At 36.2% G+C, this 21,501-nt stretch overlaps 2 protein-coding genes across 2 annotated transcripts; both read left to right on the forward strand.

Moving 5' to 3' along the window:
• The first annotated feature begins 6,653 nt into the window (after window positions 1-6,653).
• LOC115959043 (S-norcoclaurine synthase 2-like) lies at window positions 6,654-8,277 on the forward strand. The gene is made up of 2 exons (XM_031077334.1): window positions 6,654-6,949; window positions 7,838-8,277. Exons 1-2 carry the CDS (start codon window positions 6,769-6,771, stop codon window positions 8,137-8,139), a joined length of 483 nt encoding a protein of 160 aa, XP_030933194.1. The 5' UTR covers window positions 6,654-6,768; the 3' UTR covers window positions 8,140-8,277.
• Window positions 8,278-8,917: 640 nt separating this feature from the next.
• LOC115961034 (S-norcoclaurine synthase 1-like) lies at window positions 8,918-15,721 on the forward strand. The gene is made up of 2 exons (XM_031080084.1): window positions 8,918-9,313; window positions 15,252-15,721. The coding sequence occupies exons 1-2, from the start codon at window positions 9,133-9,135 to the stop codon at window positions 15,551-15,553; spliced, it is 483 nt and encodes a 160-aa protein (XP_030935944.1). The 5' UTR covers window positions 8,918-9,132; the 3' UTR covers window positions 15,554-15,721.
• Window positions 15,722-21,501: the final 5,780 nt, after the last annotated feature.

Here is a 21,501-nt window from a genome sequence, read left to right on the forward strand (position 1 = left end):
GGCCACATGGCCCTTTCTTTACTTGGACTTGTTTCCTACTCCACGAGATTCTTGGGACTACAAAATGGGCATTAAAGATATGCTTTTCCATGGGTTTTTTACTCCTTGTGGGCTTTAGTTGTTAGTAGAAATAAAATGAATCCATGAGCTTTAATAAATATTTATGATAGATTTTGGGTATTAATTCCCATGGGTTTTAAATAATAACTTGTATAGTTTCTCATAATTTTTACTATGGATTACTTTGTAAATGATATTTTCTTTGGGGCTTTTTTTAAATAATGACCTCCAATATTTTTTTTGAGAATAATATTTACCATTGGTTTTAAATAAATATGGTAACAACCACTATAATGGAATAATGTGACGTTCTCATGAGTTTCTCTATAGATAATCATAATAGACATGTAGGATGAATAATTACCATGAGTTTTGGTAATAAATATTATGAATGTTGTGATGTAAGATAGATAGTGAACATGAGTTTATAATAAATAAATGTCATGGGTCTAATAATCATATCTTTCCATGGGCTTTTATAAGATGATCGCCATGGGTTTTGAGAGTAGATAATTCATAAATTTCATGAGCTTGTAATATTATGGTAATAGGTTTAAGAATCTAAAGTATTGTTTATTATTGGACCTTTAAGTGAAATAATTATGATATAGTATTTTGCCAAGTATTGATAACCTTGGCCTTTCGATAAATAATGCCAAGTAGTTAGCTTGGGCTTTTAATAGTGCCAATGTAAGTTGGACTTTTGATATTGCAAATGAAAATTGGGCTTTGATATTGCCAATGTGAATTGGGCTTTGGATAAATAAATCGCCATGGGTTCAAACCATAGGCTTTGATTATGGATTTGAGTTCCATTGATAAAAGTGTTTTGCCATGGATTTGAATCATGGGCCTTTCAAATACTGCCAAGCATAAGTATTCTTGGGCTTTAAATAGAATAAGATATGTGTATTGGGTTCATAGGGCCGGTTTTGGGCTTAGCTAAATAGTGATAATAAAATTGGATAAAATAAGAGTTTTTTGGGCCTTTTGTGATAGTTTATATCATGACCCAATTTAGATAATGAGGAATGAAATATTTGTTATTAACATAATAATAGTGGTATAAATAGGTGGTACTCAAATAAAGTTAGGTGGAAAAAAAAAATACCCTAACAATCATCATCAATGTTCACATGCACAGTGAGTTTTTATAAACTAAAAATTTTCACATTTTCAATTTGTGTGTAACACAGTACTGTATACAAGAGTTTTCATCCATCCATAATATTACTAAATATTATGACTAATCAGCTTCCCTACACCTAAAACTTTTTCTTTGTATGGTTGTCAATAAAGGTTTATTTGGAGCTAGAGATCCAAGATGTGATCTTGGAAACATAAAAAATGGTTTAGCATACCAACTCTACACGTGGTTAGATAAAATCATGAACTATAAGAGCATTATTATTGATGGTGCTAAAAAGCCATATTGCTATTTTTAGTATCACCAATTACAAAACTAAGGCTGCATTGCAAAGCTTAAGAGTCGTTTAGTTGGAGGGATGGAAAAGTGGGAAGATAGAAAATGGTGGAAGAATGGAAAAGTAGGAGGATAGAAAATATTTTAATTTTTCTCCTTTTTGTTTGGTTAGGAGTGGAAAAGTGGAGAGATGGAAAAAGTGAATTTGTATAAATTTACTCATATACCTCTGTTAAAAAATGATGTCCAATTAAAACAAAAAAGTGACAAACAACCAAATAAAAAATAAAAAGCAATCACCCAATTTATTAAAAAATAAAAAGCAATCACCCAATTTATTAAAAAATAAAAATCATGTCTAGTTAAAAATAAATAAATAAATAAATAAAATAAAATAAAAACAAAAAAACTATCACACCCACATCCCACAAAAAAAAAAAACAAAAAACAAAAGAGGAAGGAAGAGGCAACTGCCACAAAAGCACAAAAAAGAAAAGAAATTAGACGAATTGCCCATGTGCACATTTTTGTTCATTAAGCAACCTCATTTTCTCCTTTCAGTTTTCTTTCCATTTTGAAAATAAAACTTTTTGGTGGGCCCAAGGAGAAAACACCTAGACCCCACCATTTATTTTCCTTCCTCCCCACCCAACAATCCAAAGTTTTTCTTCCAATTTTCTTTCCAAAATTTTCCATCTACCCTATTTTACCTCCAAACAAACACACCCAATAGGCAAAAAAAATTATTTTATGTTGTGTTTACATTGGTCAAAATATTATAATTTTTTTTTCTCCTCCTTCCTCATTTCTACCCGTTGATCATCTCTCCTCACTTTTCACTTCTCCACTCTTCGTGTCTTGCACTCAAATTTTTCTCTTCCTCCACCATGTCTCAATCGCCAATCTCACTGACCCAACGTCGACCTCACCAATCTCTCCTCCCTTTCATTTTTTTTTCTTTCTTCCTCCACTCAACCATTCCAAATCTTTTCTCTCTCAAACATCACTATCTAAACTCATTTACAATCAAAATACAAACTCAAATCACAATTTTAAAACTTATCAAATCATAATTTTTTTTAAAACGACAGCAAATCTGACCCATTTGAGCCACGGTAGGGGGAGGATGAGCGGCGGTAGAGCGTATGAGGCGGAATGCATGAATGTCGATTTAAAAGGCTAACTCTTTGTAGCCTTTGTTATCTGCCGATCTCTGAGAGAGAGAGAGAGAGAGAGAGAGAGAGAGAGAGAGCTGAAGTAGAAAAAAAATGAAAAAAAAATATAAAGTGAAGAGGAAGTATACATGTGGAGGAGAGTGAAAATGAAGTATAGGCATGTGGAGGAGAAAAAAAGAGGAAAAATGAAAATTGAAAGGAAAGAAACGTGTATGGATGAAAACAAATAAAGAGATAAAGGGAAAAATAAAATAAAGAGTAATAAGACATTTAAATTAAGAAATGCTACCACAATATTTTCACAATAAATATTGTAGTGGTTGCGGTGGCGGTGGTGGTTGCAATGGTGATGGTGGTTGTGATTATTGTTTGTTGTTGTGGATATATTATTTTTTTGTGTTATTTATATTTTTTTGTGTTGAAAGTTAAAATAATACCATTGATATTGGCTATTTTGTAAAGCGAGAAGGTAAAATCAAGGTAGTCAATTCCGTACTGTACTGGCCGGTACGGCAGGAAATTTTCGTACCGAAACCTACACTGGTATAGAAATTGCTATGATTTGTACTGCCTTAGATACTGGGTCGTACTGGTCTGTTCTAGGCATTTCTGGATATTCTGAGCATTTCGGTCGATAAGGCAGTTTCAAATTGGTACAAACAAGAAGAAAAAATAAAAAGAAAAGGAAAAAAAAGAAAAAGAAAAATGGGTATGTGACTCACTAATTTAGTGCTTAATGACTAAGACTGTGTCCCAAATCTTTTTTTTTTTTTCCCTTCTAAACCCTTTTCTAATTTAGATCCCATTCCTCTCCATTGTATTTGCTGCTACAAATTCTTTATTCTCCTTCTTTGCTGCTCTTTTTTCATCTGCGTCTTTGGTTTCTGTTAGGTTTTGAATCCCTGTAAACTAAATTGTTTGACCTAATTAATTAACCAAGTGAATACTTAAGTTTATTATTCAGATCTAGGTTAAAACAATAAAGTTATATCATGTAAAGCAGCAGAAAATAAAGAAACCAATTATATGATTACCTAAGAAAACCAAACCAGTAAAAAACTTGGGGAGGATTTAACTTAGCTATCTTCAAGGTAAGAAGCAAATCCACTATATAGAATCGAAGTTTACAATAAGACTTAGACCACTAATATCCTATTGCTATCAAATGTAGAACTTACTGACACAACCATGTGCAAATTCCGAATTCACGGACTCCTTCTCTATTAGGCCTTTGCAACACAAGTACCCACACTTGTGATAAAAAACACAAACTCTCGTATTTGTAACTCCAAGACCACCCTTGAAAGTTTTGATCATCAGCACCTTTGATGACTAGAGAAGGTAGCAACTTCTACAACATCGGATCTTTAGATTCTTCAAGGAATAATACCAATAGAAGACATAAGAAAGCTTTTTGAGTACAAAACCCTAGATCTACAAAAGAGGCACACACTTCTCTCTCTGGAAAGCCTTATAAAAACGTGCTTAGAGTTTCCTTTATATACTAGGAGAAGTAGATTTGAAACCCTAATCCTTAATGGGCTTGAACTATTGTTGGGGCCAACTTAAAATTCTACAGACCCGTGTTTCGATCGGTCAAGCCTGTTCTTGGATCTTGATTTGAATCACCTTAAGCATTGTCTAATAATACCTATAGACTCTAAAATCTATATCTAGACAAGTTTGTATTCATGATTTGCCAATTGTTCTAAACTTTTAGAACCTAACAGTTTCTTCACTGCTAATGCACTACAACAGTGTGCTTTTAGTTTTGTGTCTTTCAAATTTTCTTATCTAACTATTTGGTCAATGATATGGCTAGGTAGAAGGGGTGTGGCAATTTAATGCACTTTGTTAAATGAGTATATCTTTCTTTTTCTTTTTCTTTCATTCCTCCACTTTTTTCTTTTTCTTTTTTTGTGTGCTTCAATTCATTCCTTTTTTTTTTTTTTTTTTTTTTTTTTTTTTTGGTAAACTTCAATTCATTCCTTCACTTGTTGTTTATTGTAAATATTGTACTTTTTTTTTCCCTGAATATACTCGGGTAATATAAAATGACTAATATATTAAACCTATATAGATTATAATTTATATAAAGAAAACTTTTATTTCTATATATATCGTAAACTCCAAAATAGTACACTTGTATCAATTAGTACCGAAACATTTCTTTTCTTTGATCAAATCGAAATGGTCTCCGGTACGGTATTAACTTCATTGGGTAAAATAGATAAAGTAGCTTTTTGTAGTGTCAAATTACTAAATTTATGGCTCCACCAATGTGGATGCTTAATAACTTAATGGGACAAAATATGGCATTTGGTATTGTTCTTTTCCCATTATAGCTCACAAGACCAAAATTCGAACGGTAAAGGGAATCTCTTACCTATCTTTTCCAATTCATTATGTGGCAAATTGTAAGACTATTCATGTATATTATTTAAAAAAAAAAAAATCATATAACTCATTAAAAAAAAATGTAACAAAACTCCGTATGAATAGAGCAAAATAAGAACACCAAATTTATGTGAAAAATCCTCCAATGTATAGGAAAAAAATTCATAGAGTAAATAAAACCTACAATAAAATAGAGATTACAAATCGAAATGGTCTTCGGTACGGTATTAACTTCATTGGGTAAAATAGATAAAGTAGCTTTTTGTAGTGTCAAATTACTAAATTTATAGCTCCACCAATGTGGATGCTTAATAACTTAATGGGACAAAATATGGCATTTGGTATTGTTCTTTTCCCATTATAGCTCACAAGACCAAAATTCGAACGGTAAAGGGAATCTCTTACCTATCTTTTCCAATTCATTATGTGGCAAATTGTAAGACTATTCGTGTATATTATTTAAAAAAAAAAAAAATCATATAACTCATTAAAAAAAAATGTAACAAAACTCTGTATGAATAGAGCAAAATAAGAACACCAAATTTATGTGAAAAATCCTCCAATGTATAGGAAAAAAATTCATAGAGTAAATAAAACCTACAATAAAATAGAGATTACAAATTTACAATACTCAAGTTTATGCTCAAAACTTGAGTTCACAATAAATTGAAAAAAATAAAATAATAAATTTTTAAGAGTAAATAAAATCTCACCACAAAGTACTAGGACCCAGAGAAACCAGTACAAGAGTAAGATCTTCAATCTGGAAACTTCAGCTTTATGTAGTTGCAACAATCAAAAATACCTCATAGTGAAAAATGAAACCCCCTAAATTATCTTCCCATGTGACTCTTGAGCAAATAAAAATTCTCTATAATGGGTTCCGCTCTTCAAATCTAACTTGTCAATGCGATGGACAAAGGACAATTGTCCATCAGGGAAATGTACAAGTGAAGATGGACAAAACCCCCAATATGGAAAGGGCACGATTTCCTGATGGGTGCCACAGTTGTGCCAACCTAATGGGTCCTACACATGGTGTGTTTTCATAAATTGAAAATGTGACTAGCACACCCACGCAATACATGGGAAAATGTTATAAAAATTATTTTTAAAATATAATGTAAAATTTGTAGATTAAATTATGCATGTGTTATTTAAAACTATTTTCTATATATTTTTATAAGTTTTATGTAATGGAACATATAATATAATTTGCATTCAATAATAATATATATTGATATATAGAAGTATAATGTCTATATTATTGAAACTTGAATTTTAAGGTAAAGTAATCTTTTAAATATTTATCATTTTTATTGCTTATTTAGAGCCCATATCTCTAATTTATAATATTTGTTTGTAATTTTTAGCCCAAAACTAAAAGACAAGCTACAGGGAGAATCAATTTAAGGCCTAATTAGTCCAAAATGGACTGAATGAGACTGAAGTAAGCTAAATAAACCAAATCGACCGAAGTGAACAAAATGAGACCAAAGTAGACCAAATAAGACTAAAGCTGACAAAAAATACTACGCTCAAATGAAATACTACTCTTTGGCTATATACATATATATATATATATTTGTGCGTGAGTGTGTTAGTGCATTATAAGTTATAACCACACATCCACAAAGCTTATCCAACAGTGGTGCTGTGCATCAACACTTCATACATCCCAAAACATAGCTGGGTTCTGCTGAGAAGTTAAAGATGTTTGGGCAACTCTCACACGAGCTGGAGATAAACGTGCCCGCTAGTGAAGCCTGGGAGCTTTATGGCACGCTTCGGTTGGCAAAACTTCTTGAAGAAGACGGAACTCTCGTTCAGAAATTTGAGGTCACTGAAGGTGATGGAGGGATTGGGACCATTCTCAAGTTAACATTTCCACCAGGTACCTCAAAGTCATAGAAGTTAATCAATGTTTTTACCCTTTTTTTTTTTTTAATTTCTTTTTAAGTTTATAGTATCTGGTGAATGATTCCCTTTACTGGTTAAATAATACTAATAATTAATATTTCCACCAATTTTATCCAGGCTATCACGAAAACCTTCCACCAATTATTGCAAAAAGTAATTAATATTGTACAAAAACATAGAAGCAGACGTAGATATCCAAAAAAAGAAAAGAAGAAAAGGGAAAATTGTTGACAGGATTTGAAATCAAAATTGTCATGAGGATGTTTTCAATTGCGAAAATTGATAGATTCCAATTCCTGCAACCTTATAATATATTCATATGAGATGTGTGTGGCATATAAATGATGTTTTTACAGTGTCAATCAATTGCATATTTAGAGCAAGACTGATTTTTTGGTCCATGGTTACAACTGCATACTTAATAGTCCAATACATGACCCTTTACTCTAAGATTCTTATTAATGCTAAGGTGTATAACTCAATTAAGTAAAGATACTGAATTAATTATGGATCACCAATACCCTTACCTAGTCATATAGGTCAGGAAAATATTAGGTACCGTCAGAGTATGAATGAGTGTTGAGAGATGACAATTAAAAAATGAATTGAAAATTTTTAAGCATTAATTACACCAATTGAAAATCCAATACATTAGTAGCAAGGACCCTATTAATATTATACTTTAAAATTTGTCTTATTTAATTTGAAGGATAAAATGGATTTAAAAAAAAATAGAGTGGAAAGTTGCACGATTCATGCTAGTTAAAAATGAAATACTGATTAGGCTACCATGTTTTCTTTAAACTGTCAATTTGAATAGTTACTTCATCTCTCTTCATTGAACTTTCTTTCCTTGAATTAGGCACACCTGGATTTACTTATTACAAAGAGAAGTTCACAAAACTTGACAATGAGAAACGCTTGAAAGAAGCAGAGGTGATTGAAGGAGGATATCTTGAATTAGGCTTTACTTTTCATCACACTCGCTTTGAAGTCATTGAGATGGACAGTGATACATGCATGGTGAGAACCACAATTGAGTATGATGTCAAGGAAGAGGCTGCTGCTAATGCATCATATGCCACCATCGATGCAGTGGCAAAACTTGCAGAGCTTGCCAAAAATCATCTCATCAAAAACAAAGCTTCTAAAGATACACATTAATTATGAATCTTTGCAATTTATTGGTGAAATACAACCGTATTAAATAACAAACTTGCGAATTGTGGTATTGAATAACTTTTTATGTATTTAAATGTTTCAAATTGGTCAAAGGCCTTGTAAGTGATTGGCATTTTTCCATGTACAAAGTGTTTAAAGGTCTTAGAGAGGGGGGGAGGGGGAAGGGTTTAAGTTGCAGGGCAAGAAAGCAACATGTTGTAAGCTCAACTAATAAAATCTATTATTCTCAAATAAGCAATTTGAGATTCCAGCAATTATGCCTACACTTATTCTAGGCACCAACATAACAGAGATGTTTATATAGCCACACCTAACTCTTTTTTGACGAATAGCTACACCTAACTGTAATTCAATAGTTTGACGAATAGCCACACCTAACTCTTTTGATGAATTAGCCACACCTAACTCTAATTCAATAGCATAATCACAGTTTAATACAATAAGCTTGAGCTTCTGCCTAGCAATTCTAACCATTTTCAAATCATCACGCTCTTGCAACCTTAGAATCCAATGCCACTTTCGACGTCACTAATGAGTTCTTCAAATATTCAACCATAATATTTCTAAATGCTATGATCTACACAAAGAAATATAAATAAATAAATAAAATAAAATAAAAAATGATAGCCGGCGTGAAAAGATTCGAGTCATTCTACATGCGTTCGAGAGTGATGTTGACAACATAAACAATGCCCTAGGATACAAACTCTTCACATGATTAGATAAATAAAACCATGAATTGTTAATTGGACTACTAATTGCATTTAGCATTGCTCTCTTCCTATTGGCTCATTTGACAAACCAATATGCGAGCAGCAAAAGAATCTTTGGAAGCGGACTTGCCCAAAATTCTAAAGCATTTTCACTTTGTCCATACATAAATTTTGAGAATATATATATATCACAAGGAAAGAGCATGCCTAATACATCATAACAGTTAGCTGGGGTTCTGTTCAGAAGCAAGAGAAGTTACAGATGTTTGGGCAACTCTCACACGAGCTAGGGGTGAACGTGCCGGCGAGTGAAGCATGGGAGCTTTACAGCGCGCTTCGGTTGGCAAAACTTGTTGAAGAAGAGCCTGCAAGTGGCATTGAGAAAATTGATGTCATAGAAGGTGATGGAGGGGCTGGGACTATTCTCAAGCTAACATTTGCAGGTATTACAAAGCAATTGAAGCTGGTGAATGTTTTTTACCTTTTTAAATTTTCTGTTTTAATTCTAGTGGTGCATGTTTGGCTTTAATAGTAAGTATAATAAATAGTGCCATGAATTCCATTAAGCCTACATCGAAAACCTTCCGTCAGTTATTGCAAAAATTAATTAACATTGTACAAAAACATTGAAGCAAATGTAATTCCTTTAAACTTTTTTTTTTTCTTTTTTCTTTGTCAAAATTTTTTTTCTTTCTTGATATCCAAATAGATCTTTTTTAGTTGGTATCAAAAGAGAAGTCTAAAAGAAGAAAAGGAAAATTTGGTCATAGGCTATGATACAAAAAGTGTCATGAGGATGTTTACAATTGCGAAAATCAACAATACTATGAACAAGCCCAATTTTTTCAACTCAATGGAGTGACCCATTGTGTGTAATGGAACAAACAAAAGGTATGTTTATGTAAAAAGTGGGGGGCAAAAAGTGTCTATCGTTTAGAGTCTCAAATGACCACTTCAGTATATTGTGAGTTTGGGTATATTCCTAGATTTATTATGCGAAAATTGTTAGATACCACTTCTTGGAACCTTAAAGACATTTAGATAAGATTTGTTTGTGCAGCATTAAAATGTTGTTTTAATAATGTCAATTAATCGCTTATTTAGAGCAAAGACTAAATTTTAGGACAATCTTGGGTCAATATTAAAAATATGCAATCAATTTCATGCTCTATCTCAATTAAGTAAAGAATTAAACCTATAGTGTCCACCGTATAATGATTGTTTTTTATCACCAAACTAAATAACTAATATATCAATTAATTTTTGGTGTAAATGAGATCCGGACTCAAGGGGTTTAGGTTCTTTTATTGCTTGGAAAAATAAAGAAATGAATGACTGATTTTTTTTTTTTTTTTAATAAATCAATGAATGACTTGAAGAAACAAGTGAGAATTGCAGAGATGCGTGAAAGAGAAAAGAAGCAAGGAAAAGAAAAGGGAAACCAGAGAGAGAGAATTGAGAATATCAGAGAAGAGAAAACTGAATTATGATTTTCTTGAATGAATTGAAATACAATACATCTCACTTATATATAAATGAATTTACACGTATAAAATAGGATCCAGAACTTTCTAACAATCCTAACTAACTTGTAACAGAATTTCCCGCCATCTCTGAAGCTTGAACTGATTGGGTTTGAACAGACACGTGCCATACCAGAATCACACGAGTTATAACTAACTCTCACCCACACTGAAACGACATAGTTTAATTTAGTGGTTCACACGTGTGTGTGAGTCCAATACGTGCTTAACCATCTTCTTCCTTTAACTGTAAATGATGCTCTGTTTTTCTATTGTTATCATCCCCCTTCAAACGAATGGGGAAGGAACGAGGCATGAGTTTGTCTCGAAATAGGAGAAACAAAGGACCAGGCAAAGGCTTAGTGAATATATCTGCAAGATTATCTTTGCCAGAAACAAAAGGAAATAGCTAAGTCCTTGCGAAGAACACGTTCTCTGATGAAATGATAATCCACTTTGACATGCTTAGTATGAGCATGAAAAACTGGATTCGAAGCAAGAGCAATGGCAGACACATTGTCACACCATAAAACTGGAACATGATGAAGGAAAAGTAGAAGATCACGAAACAACTGACGAAGCCAAGAAAGCTCAGCAGCAGTGGTGGCAAGTGCACGATACTCAGCTTTTGTGGAGGATCTAGACACAGTGCTCTGCTTCTTAGATGACCAAGAAATAGGATTGGAGCCTAAAAACACCATAAACCCAGTGGTGGACTTCCTGTCAAAAGGGTCACCTGCCCAATCAGCGTCTGTGAAGGCAGTTAAAGTAAGGGGACCTCGAGAGAAATAAATGCCATGAGAAAGAGTGCCCCTCACATATCTGAGAACTCTCTTAGCAGCCTCCAGATAAGCAAACGTAGGAAATTGCATAAATTGACATAACTGATGAACATCTGGTTAGGAGCATTACTAGTGATGATAATATCATCAACATATAGCAGTAGGTAGAGAATAGTAGAGCCAGACTGATAAAAAAACAGAGAAGAATCTGCCAAGGAAGCCACAAAACCAAGATGAAGCAATTGGGAAGTGAACCTCTCAAACCATGCCCGGGGTGCCTGCTTCAATCCATAAAGGGATTTGAGTAATTTTCAGACATAATGAGGTTTAGAGGGATGAACATAACCCTGTGGCTGCTGCATATAAACCTCCTCCTTGAGATAGCCATGAAGGAAGGCATTGGAGACATCCAATTGCCTAATAGACCAGTTAAGGCTGACAGCAATGCCCAAAACCAATCTGACAGTAGCAGGTTTTATAACAGGACTGAATGTTTCTGTGAAATCAATTCCAGGTTGTTGATGAAACCCCTTGGCTACCAGCCTGGCCTTGTATCTGGCTATTGAACCATCACTGTGAAGCTTCAATTTGTAAACCCATTTACACCCTACTAGATTGAAATGATCAGAAGGAGGAACAAGAACCCAGGTTTGCTGTTTCTACAATGCATCAAATTCAGCACCCATTGCCTTGCACCAATTTGGATAAGAAGAAGCTATTTTGTAGGTAGGTGGTTCAGTAAAATTATAGTCCAGAGTGGCCTTATAGCAGAGTTTAGGTTTGGATATGCCACTCTTGGACTTAGTTTGCATGGAGTGAGTGTTAACAGGAACAATTGGTAAGGATAAAAGGTCACTAGAGGAGGAAATATGTGGGACAGAAGCAGGTAATGATGGCAAAGTAGAACCAATAGGAGCTGTGGAAGGAGGATGGGAGCAAGTTGCAGTGTAACTAGGTGAAGCAGGAGCAGGAGAATGAACTGTGTGAGAAGGTTGATCGAAGGAAGTGGCAAGAGGTGTGGCAAGAGTGACAGACTGTGGGGCTGGCCCTAAAATAGAAGGTTGATGAAGAGAGTGTAAGTAAAGAAGATTAGACAACCAAATGGAGTGAGATGTAGGAGTGACAGGTGATTGTGAGGAAGAAGAAGTCAGTGTAGGAAAAGGGAATTTGGATTCATTAAACAAAACATGCCTAGAGGTATACATAGAATTTGTAATGGGATCAAAACATAGGTAACCTTTGGAAACAGAAGAGTAACCTAGAAATACACATTCCTTGGTTCTAGGTTCAAGCTTGTGTGAGGTGTAAGGTCTGAGAAGGGGATAACAAGCACATCCAAAGATCCTGAGCTGATTGAGATCAGGTTGGGAGTGATACAACAGATAATATGGTGAGTGAAACTGAAGTGTTGCAGTAGGAAGCAAGTTTATGAGAAAAACTGCAATTTGAACAGCATAAGACCAAAATTGGAAAGGTAGGGAAGCCTTAGACAATAAAGTAATTGTGGTTTCTATAATATGTCTATGTTTTCGTTCTACCAATCCATTCTGCTGTGGAGTGTATGGACAAGAGAGTTGATGGAGAATACCATAGGCAGATAAGTAAGACTTAAACTCCTTAGAAATATACTCACCACCCCCATCTGATCTTAAGATTTTAAGTTTTGATGAGAACTGTGTTTCAGCCATGGATTTGAACTTAACAAACATAGGAAAGACCTCAGACTTGTGTTGAAGAAAATAAACCCAAGTAAACCGAGTATAGTGATTAACAAACAACACATAATACTTGAATTTATTGATAGAAGAAACTGGAGCAGGGCCCCATACATCAAAGTGAACTAATTCAAGTGGGGAATGAGCAGTAAAATGGGAAGTAGGAAAGGGGAGTTTATGAATTTTCCCACTAAGACAGTGTGTACAAGATACACTGGTACAATTATTTGAAGAAATCTTAAGACTAGGGAGAAGTGTTTGCAGGACTTGAGCATGTGGATGACCAAGCCGGTTGTGCCATAATTCCCAAAGTGAAGATGTGGAGGCAACATGATTGCAGACTCTAGAAGGTAAAGACAGATTAGGAGCTTTACTAGGGTAGATAGGGTATACACCCTGTTCACTCCTGCCCTGGTAAAGTACTCTCCTTGTGGTCAAGGCCTGAATAGATAAAAGGTTTTCATCAAAATAACACCAAGAATTATTATCATGGCAGAGTTTGTGAACAGAAGCAAGATTTGAAGCTATTGAAGGCACCCTAAGGACATTATTAAGATGTAAGGATGAGTGAACTTTACCTATGTGAGTGATAGGAAGGTTTTGACCATTACCAACAGTTAGGTGATCCTGTCCAGTGTAAGGTTTTGGGAAGGAGAGTGCATTGAGGCTGGATGTGACATGATCCGTTGCAACACTGTCAGCTAACCAAGGCTGTTCTTGAGCAATTGTAGCATTGGAAGCTGTTGCCATTGCAGCTAACTTGGTTGGAGGGTGCTTTCCTTGGTAGGCATAGTCCATGCGATGGTAACAATCAATTGCTGTATGACCACTCTTCCCACATATCTGACATGATGGCCTCTCATTTCTTGAACCTTGCAACTGTGATGATGGAGAGAATTGATTTGAATGGTTCTGATTTGAAGTATATGATGAAAACTTATGTGGAAAAGCATTAGATGCTCTACCACCACCATTGCCTCTTCCTCTATTATTGTTATTCCTTCCTCTTCCTCTGTTGTTGTACTGATTATAGCCACCACCACCTGATCTAGGTGTGGCATTCACTGCCATAGCAAAAGTCTCTTTAACATCATTAGACTCATTCAAAGATTACTCTTCTGCACCAAGTAGAGTAGTGAGTTCATCAAAATTCACTTGTGTACTCCTTGTTCATATAGCAGATTTGAAAGCATTGAATTCTTTGGGAAGGCCTTTGATGGCTATGTGAAGTAATTCTTCATCATCAAGAATTATTCCAACTGCCATCAGCTTATCCCTCACAACTTTGATCTTTTGAAGATACAGATCAACAGAATCACAGCCTTTCCTAATGTTGTGAAGTTCTCCTTTTAGATTCATAATGTGTGATCTTGAGATTGAAGAAAAACGGTTTTCAAGAACTTTCCAAACTTCCTTTGCTGAGTGACATCCCACAGTTAGAGCAAGAACTAAAGGAGTCAATGTTGAACTAATGAAGGTAAGAAGTGCTTTCTCCTTTGATTTCCAGATTGAATACTCTGGATTGAAGATTGCAGTAACAGATCCTGAAGGATCTGTGAGGAATTTCTCAGGAATTGGTTGAGTATCATCGAGTAACTCAAATAAGGAGTAAGTTTCAAGCACCATTGAGATTTGATGTTTCCAAACTATATAGTTGGAACTGTCAAGCTTTACTGTCATCATATTTGACATGTTTGACAGCAACAAAAGAGGTTGATTGATCAAATTGATCGAAGCAGTAGAAGCTGTAGAGGAAGACGCCATAGACGCCATTGTTGAAGATGAAGATGGCATTGCAGTAGAAGCCATCTGTTCAGCCGTTTGTGGCTCTGATAACATGAAGAAACAAGTGAGAATTGCAGAGATGCGTGAAAGAGAAAAGAAGCAAGGAAAAGAAAAGGAAAACCAGAGAGAGAGAATTGAGAATATCAGAAAAGAGAAAACTGAATTATGATTTTCTTGAATGAATTGAAATACAATACATCTCACTTATATATAAATGAATTTACACGTATAAAATAGGATCCAGAACTTTCTAACAATCCTAACTAACTTGTAACAGAATTTCCCACCATCTCTGAAGCTTGAACTGATTGGGTTTGAATAGACACGTGCCATACCAGAATCACACGAGTTATAACTAACTCTCACCCACACTGAAACGACATAGTTTAATTTAGTGGTTCACACGTGTGTGTGAGTCCAATACGTGTTTAACCATCTTCTTCCTTTAACTGTAAATGATGCACTGTTTTTCTATTGTTATCATGACTGATTATGCAACTATTTTTTCTTTGAAGTTAATTTCAATTTGCATCGTTACTTTATCTTTGTCATTCAACTTTATTTTTATTGAATTAGGCCCACCTTTGTTTACTGTTTACAAAGAGAAGTTCACAAAGCTTGACAATGAGAAACGCCTTAAAGAAACAGAAGTGGTCGAAGGAGGATATCTTGAGTTAGGCTTTACTCTTTTTCTTATTCGATTCGAAGTCATAGAGAAAGACAATGATTCATGCATAATCAAAAGCACAATAGAGTATGATGTCAAGGAAGAGGCTGCTGCTAATGCCTCGTATTTTACTATTGACGCAGTGGCAAATATTGCAGAACTCTCCAAAAATTATCTCACCAAAAACAAAGCTGCTAAAGATGAACACTAATTATGTATCTTTGGAATTTGTCAGTGAAAAACCACCGTATGAGATAACAAACTTGTGGTATTCCTCATCTTTCTATGTACTTAAATGTTTCAATGCCTCTTATAAATCAATTGCTTTTGCAGTAAAAAGAACTCATGGAGGATTAATTGATAAGAAAATTCTAGTTGAGTGTGTTCTTGATTATAGAAACATGTATTTGTCAAATCACTCCATCTACTAACTTAAGCTTTTTGATTGGATGCTCTAACATGATATCAAAGTCCGAATCCATTAATTCTTAGACTCAACTTGTCAGGCAAATAAGTCTTTGTTTTGGTTTTGGTTGGATTATGGACCTGTTCATCTCCAATAAGTTTAGGGACAAAATTTTCACAACTTTTTTCATAATTATTGTGATTGAAACAAAATAAAAATGGTAAGTAATGGCCCCATGTGAAATTGATTTCTTAACTTATATTTTTAGAATCTTCTAATCACAACTCATCACATTAAATACTTGCACTAGTCAGTGCAAAATAGAAAAAGTGCATAATTTTACACATTTTTGCTCATAATCAACCTATATCGGTGCCTCTATATTACTGTGCATTTCCATTTTTGCTACAGTAACCATGTATATTTACACGATTACGGTAACTTTCTATTTGATTTTTTAATTTATTTTTTTTCTTTCCTCTCTCATCCTACTCTTCTCCTCTCTCATCTGATTCTCTCTCTTCCTCTGCTCTCTTTCTCTTCTATCTTCTCTTGAATCTATTAACAAATCTATTCAAATCATCAAATTCTTCAAACTTATTCTAAATCTAGATTCCAAATTTATCAAAACCTCTCCTAACAAAAAAAAAAAAAAAAAAACCATTAAACCCTTATAAATAATCAAACCCAAATTGCAAAAGAAGAATAAGAGGAAGGATGAGACTAAGAAGGACTGTAGGGAATTAACACGAAATTCCCAACTTATGAGAAACAAAAAATTAGAGAAAACACACGCCAAAGAAAAACAATCACACGCACAAGACAATATTTACGTGGCTTAGCAATTTACCTACGTCCACGGAGTTGCAGGGATTTCACTATTATTAGGGAAAAAATACAAAGTGCGGCCGTACAGTTTTTCTCTCTCTCAAAAACTACAATAACAAACCCTAATCACCAAAATTGCGTTTTCTATATCCTGCGCACAGGATTCACAATGGGTTACAAAACGAGCCAAAAATTTTTCTCGGGGGCGAAAAAGTTTTCCTTCCGACAAATAAGATTTATATTGGGTCAGGGGTCTAAACCGAAACTCGACGATGGGCTTGATGCACGGCCCAAAGGCTATTGGTGAAGATCCAAGGAGTCTACTATATTTTATGCCTTGGGCCTAGATTGGGATTGACAAGAGTGGCCCACATAAAATCCCTACAACGAACATGTCAGCTTGGTTAAAAAGCATACTGTAACAAATAACCCAACAGTAAAGTGTTTCTGTAGAAAATGGTCCAGCAGTAAAGTGTTCCTATAGAAAATGGCCCAACAATAAAATGGCCTAGCAGTAAAGTGTCCCAGCAGTAAAAGAGATAAAACAGGATAAACCTCCAGTTGTTAGCTATTTCACAGATTAAGGGAAATATCTACACTTTCAGACTCATCATCCGTTAGCTCTGGAGAAGATTCTTCTAATACAACAATATGAGGGAAGAATTCTATAATAACAGTTACATCATAACCATTAATAGTAAATGAATAAGTAAATGTCATGGGTTCCATTATGACAAATAATGAGGAAAACTTAATGTGAGATGAAGGGAGAGAGAGAGATTCTAGCTAGCACAGCAAGATCATTATGGTGCCAAGGAATGCTCATGAATATATAGTGAGTAATGAGTAGAGAGAGTCATTTGTGAGTAGTATGTGTAATAAGTGAGAGTGAATAGTAAGGCTGCTGGAGCTTTCTGCTGGGGGTAGATAAGTGTATATGAATAGAGCTATGAGAAGTGTTTTTGAGCTAGGAGCTGGGGACTTAGTTTCTAGGTTTGAGACTAAGAACTCAACCACCTTTTCAGAGCTTGGAGGAGGCTTAAACAGAGAGGTTAAGGAAAAAGTCTTCCCTTATGTATGTCTTAGTGTATCTTGACCTCCTTAGTGTGTTTTTTTAGCATTAATGGAAAGTTCCATTTATATCTAGGTTTTAAGGGGGTGATTAGCAAATAATATTTGCTAAATCTTTCTTAATCCTTAGAAAATCCTTAGAGAATCATTCCTGGGCTTTTAGCTAATAGTGTTAAGCTCAGCTTTTAGAAGGTTGTTGCTGTTTTGGGTAATAACAACTAGGATTTTGACTTAGTATTGAATGCTGATTGGCCTTGGCTGATGGGATTAGAGCATGCTTAAGGCTAATGATCTTGGATATGCTGCAAATAGAATCAGAGTTCCCTAGGGCAGCTTGGATCACCCCAAGCCAGGTGTCAACCTTAGAGCCCTTGCTGGGAACTCTGCTGGGATCCCCTTGGTGCCCTCCAAACCACATTTCCCTAAGTTTCCCCATTTGGGGTTCATGTGCTTGGTCCATGAACCAGAGAATATACATTTTTAGTATGAAAATTGACTGATTTCAAGTGGTTTTAGGAGCTTTGAGGGCCTGGTTATGGCTGCTCTTGGTTCTTGACTGGCTATGCTGGAAAAGAAAGAAGTGACAGCTAGCTGAAGTTTCCCAGCTTCCTGTCACATCACTTCAGCTTTATGTCACATGAGATATGATGGAATTTCAGCTTGTGGAAGAAGGGTTTAACCCCTAATGGACACGTGTCCTCTTCTGATCTGATTTAGACAAGTTGGGACTTTATGGGAAAGGGCTCCAGCTGTTTAATTGTGCTGGATTTTGGTTGATCAGCTCACATGACCTTTTGCTATTGGCATTTGTGTGTGAGTTGGGGGGCTTTGTAGTTAAGCTTCCTTGGGCTTAGTTGTCCCTACGAAGTGAATAGTTTTGCCATGGGTGATATTCATGGGCTTTTATAAATCTTGTAAGAGAGGTATTTCTTGAGGGATAAAAATATATATATTTCCCATGAGTGTGGGATTTGGTATATGTAAAAAAAGTGTCAAAATAATACTTGCATTTTGTAAATATGTGCCAAAATAGCATTTGGGTTTTGAGTGTAAAGTAATTGTTTTTGCCAAAATAGATTTGGGCCTTTGTAGGAATAGTTGCAAAAATAGATTTGGGCTTTTGTAGGAATAGTTGCCAAATTATTATTTGGGCTTTATAAAATAATGCCAAATTATTATTTGGACTTTTAGAGATAGTTGCCAAATTAGTATTTGGGATTTGCAAGATAAGTGCCAAATTAATATTTGGGCTTTATGAAAATAGTGCCAAATTATTATTTGGGCTTTTAAAGATAGTTGCCAAATTAGTATTTGGGCTTTATGAAAATAATGCCAAATTATGATTTGGGCTTTCAGAGATAGTTGCCAAATTAGTATTTGGGCTTTGTAGGATTTTGTAAAAATATTGCCGTGTAGCAACGGGCTTTGTAAGGGTGCCGTATAGCAATGAGCTTTGTAAGAGTGTCGTGTAGCAACGGGCCGTGTAGCAACGGCCTTTAGGGTGCCGTGTAGCAACGGGCTTTATAGAGGGTTTTGTTGGGTTTTTTGGATTTTCCTACAGGGTAAATGCTTTTGGGCTTTTTATAAAGATGGTATAATTTTGTGGCTCAATACGGTAGCAATATGGTGAGTATTTTGGCGAAAACCCAAGTTGAATAATATGTGGGCTATAATGGGTAATATTTATGAGAGGGCCCAAGGAAATATTTGGTCGGTATTGAGCATCTTTTACTCTTTAATCGTGTTTCACTCATGATTGATTTGCTCAAATAGGCACTAATCAGCTTTTGTATTATTTTGATGCAGACAGCAAAAGGTTCAGGCCGGACATTAGAGTAGTGCACGTGAGAGATCTGAACTTTGTGCTTCGGTCCGAAATATTTGTAAACTCCGATGGGTAGCTTTGGGTGTCACACCTCATTCTCGATTGCACTCCTGTTTATACAACTTAACAACCTTTTGGGCCAACTTTGTTAATGGACAGTCCATTGTTGTCGTACATCGCCATGCGGTATGCCAGCCTTCTCCCCCTATAGTTGACTGTTGGCGAAGCCAGAGACCTTGGCTCCCGATACACCACCGCAGACTCTATTGCACCGGTAAAGGATGCTTCGCCAAATCTCGTATCTCAAAGCTGTAGAGTCCACATACCCGTCGAAGAGCAAGGAGCACCAGCCTAAGCAGCCGAACCAGCAATAGCCGAGTCAGTCAATTCCTCAAGAGCAGGGGTAGATCAAGATGAAGAGATGGTGACTAAGCGAAATCGACCCGCAGCCCAGCCTCAGCAGCCCTATGGCAAGGACCGGACTCCTCCTTCTCCTCCTGTTGGCCACGCCAAAAAGAAGCAGCACCTCGTTGATCAACTGCCCAGGGTCCCAAGTGGCGCTCCCACGAGGACCCCTTCTCGGGCATCTAGCAGGATCATGATCCGGGAGCCAGTTGATGATTCCCAGCCAATTGTCTAGGTCGGGACAAATGTGGCATCCTCCTCTCGAGCCGAGGTGGGGTGGCAAGTCGCCTGCAAGCTCGAAGATATGCCTCTGCCCGTGTTCGCTAGCGTAAGGACATGGGCCCAAGACAAAGGGGGGTAGGTTGCCTAGAGCCTGGTGCAGGGCCTCTTGTTGCCTGAGGATGTCCAATTTTTTTGGACGGAACCGAGGAATCGCTAGCTAGGCAGTTGCAATGGCATACTATAGGGGTAACTTTCTACCCCTCTTTCCATTTGTTTTGATGCGTGCATATTTCTTTTGGCTTCACACTTATCATTGTTGTGTTGTCAGGCCACGCAGCTTACTCACATCCTTGATGGGAGATTGAAGGAACTTGTCGAGGACAGTGAACGGGAGAAGGCCCTCAAGGACATTGCGGCTGCCACGGCGAAGGAGAAGGGCAAAGCTGCTGAGGCTGTCGAGAAAAGGGCGTAGTCTGCTAAGAAAGCCCAGCTGGTGGTGGAGAAGAAGCTGACTAAGGAGGAGGTTAAGCTGAGGAGTGTAGAGCTTAAATTGGCAAAGGCAGAAAGCCTGAACTTGGCCTAAGCCAATGAAATTGATGACCTTAAAGCGGCCCTTGAGGCCTATGAGCAAAAGTGGTATAACGAAGGCTTTACAAACGCTGATAACTTCATGGAGCCCATTGTCCACCAAGCCCAGCATCAAGGGTTCGAGGAGGGGTGGTCGGCAGCCCTGCAAACGATGGGGGTAGCTGAGGATTCTCCACTGAGGAATTCTGATCAAATTCCCTACCCGGCTCCCCCTCCCCTCGTTCAGAGTCAAGCCATTACCGCTAATGAGGAGGACACCCCCAACATGAGGGAGTTGGTGCACACAATTGATACGCACGTGGAGATGGTTGACCTTGAGGTCACCAGCAATCTCAATGCTACCATAGACATATAAGCCTAGCAACTCCCCTCTGGTCAGCCAGTCGAGGAACCACCAATACAACCTGCCGAAGATGCTGCTTTGTCGCAGTTCACCAATCCTACCGCATAAGTTTGAAGAGGATTTTTTGCTATTTGAATATTGTTTTTCTGTTCTGTTATTTACTTTTCCTTTATTTGGTTATTACCTACGGTCACCGGGGTGTGGTGACAAAACATTGGTTAAATTTTTACTTGCACTTATTTTATCTTGCTTGGTTAGTCATTTAAGGTGGTAATTGGACATCTATTTATAAATATATTGCTACTTTGTTTGTCGAATTACTTGTCATACCTTTCTTTCTCACTTATAATGATCGTAGTTCATTTCTGTTTGGTGGTTGGAAGCAAATCGCAAGTGGTTTTTTTGTGGTTGGAAGTAAATGCTAGGCTTATGCCTCATCGATAATTATAGTTAAATAAAGTGCACGCTTGT

This window comes from Quercus lobata, chromosome 9 (genome assembly GCF_001633185.2).
Source record: "Quercus lobata isolate SW786 chromosome 9, ValleyOak3.0 Primary Assembly, whole genome shotgun sequence".
NCBI classification, from domain to species: Eukaryota; Viridiplantae; Streptophyta; class Magnoliopsida; order Fagales; family Fagaceae; genus Quercus; species Quercus lobata.

Excerpts from the sequence above, each read along its gene's own strand:
- LOC115961034 (XM_031080084.1), top strand. The coding sequence starts at position 9,133 with ATGTTTGGGCAACTCTCACACGAGCTAGGGGTGAACGTGCCGGCGAGT. Across the intron at positions 9,314-15,251 it reads TCTCAAGCTAACATTTGCAG|GCCCACCTTTGTTTACTGTT; the intron begins GTATTACAAAGC and ends TTATTGAATTAG.
- LOC115959043 (XM_031077334.1), top strand. The coding sequence starts at position 6,769 with ATGTTTGGGCAACTCTCACACGAGCTGGAGATAAACGTGCCCGCTAGT. Across the intron at positions 6,950-7,837 it reads CAAGTTAACATTTCCACCAG|GCACACCTGGATTTACTTAT; the intron begins GTACCTCAAAGT and ends TCCTTGAATTAG.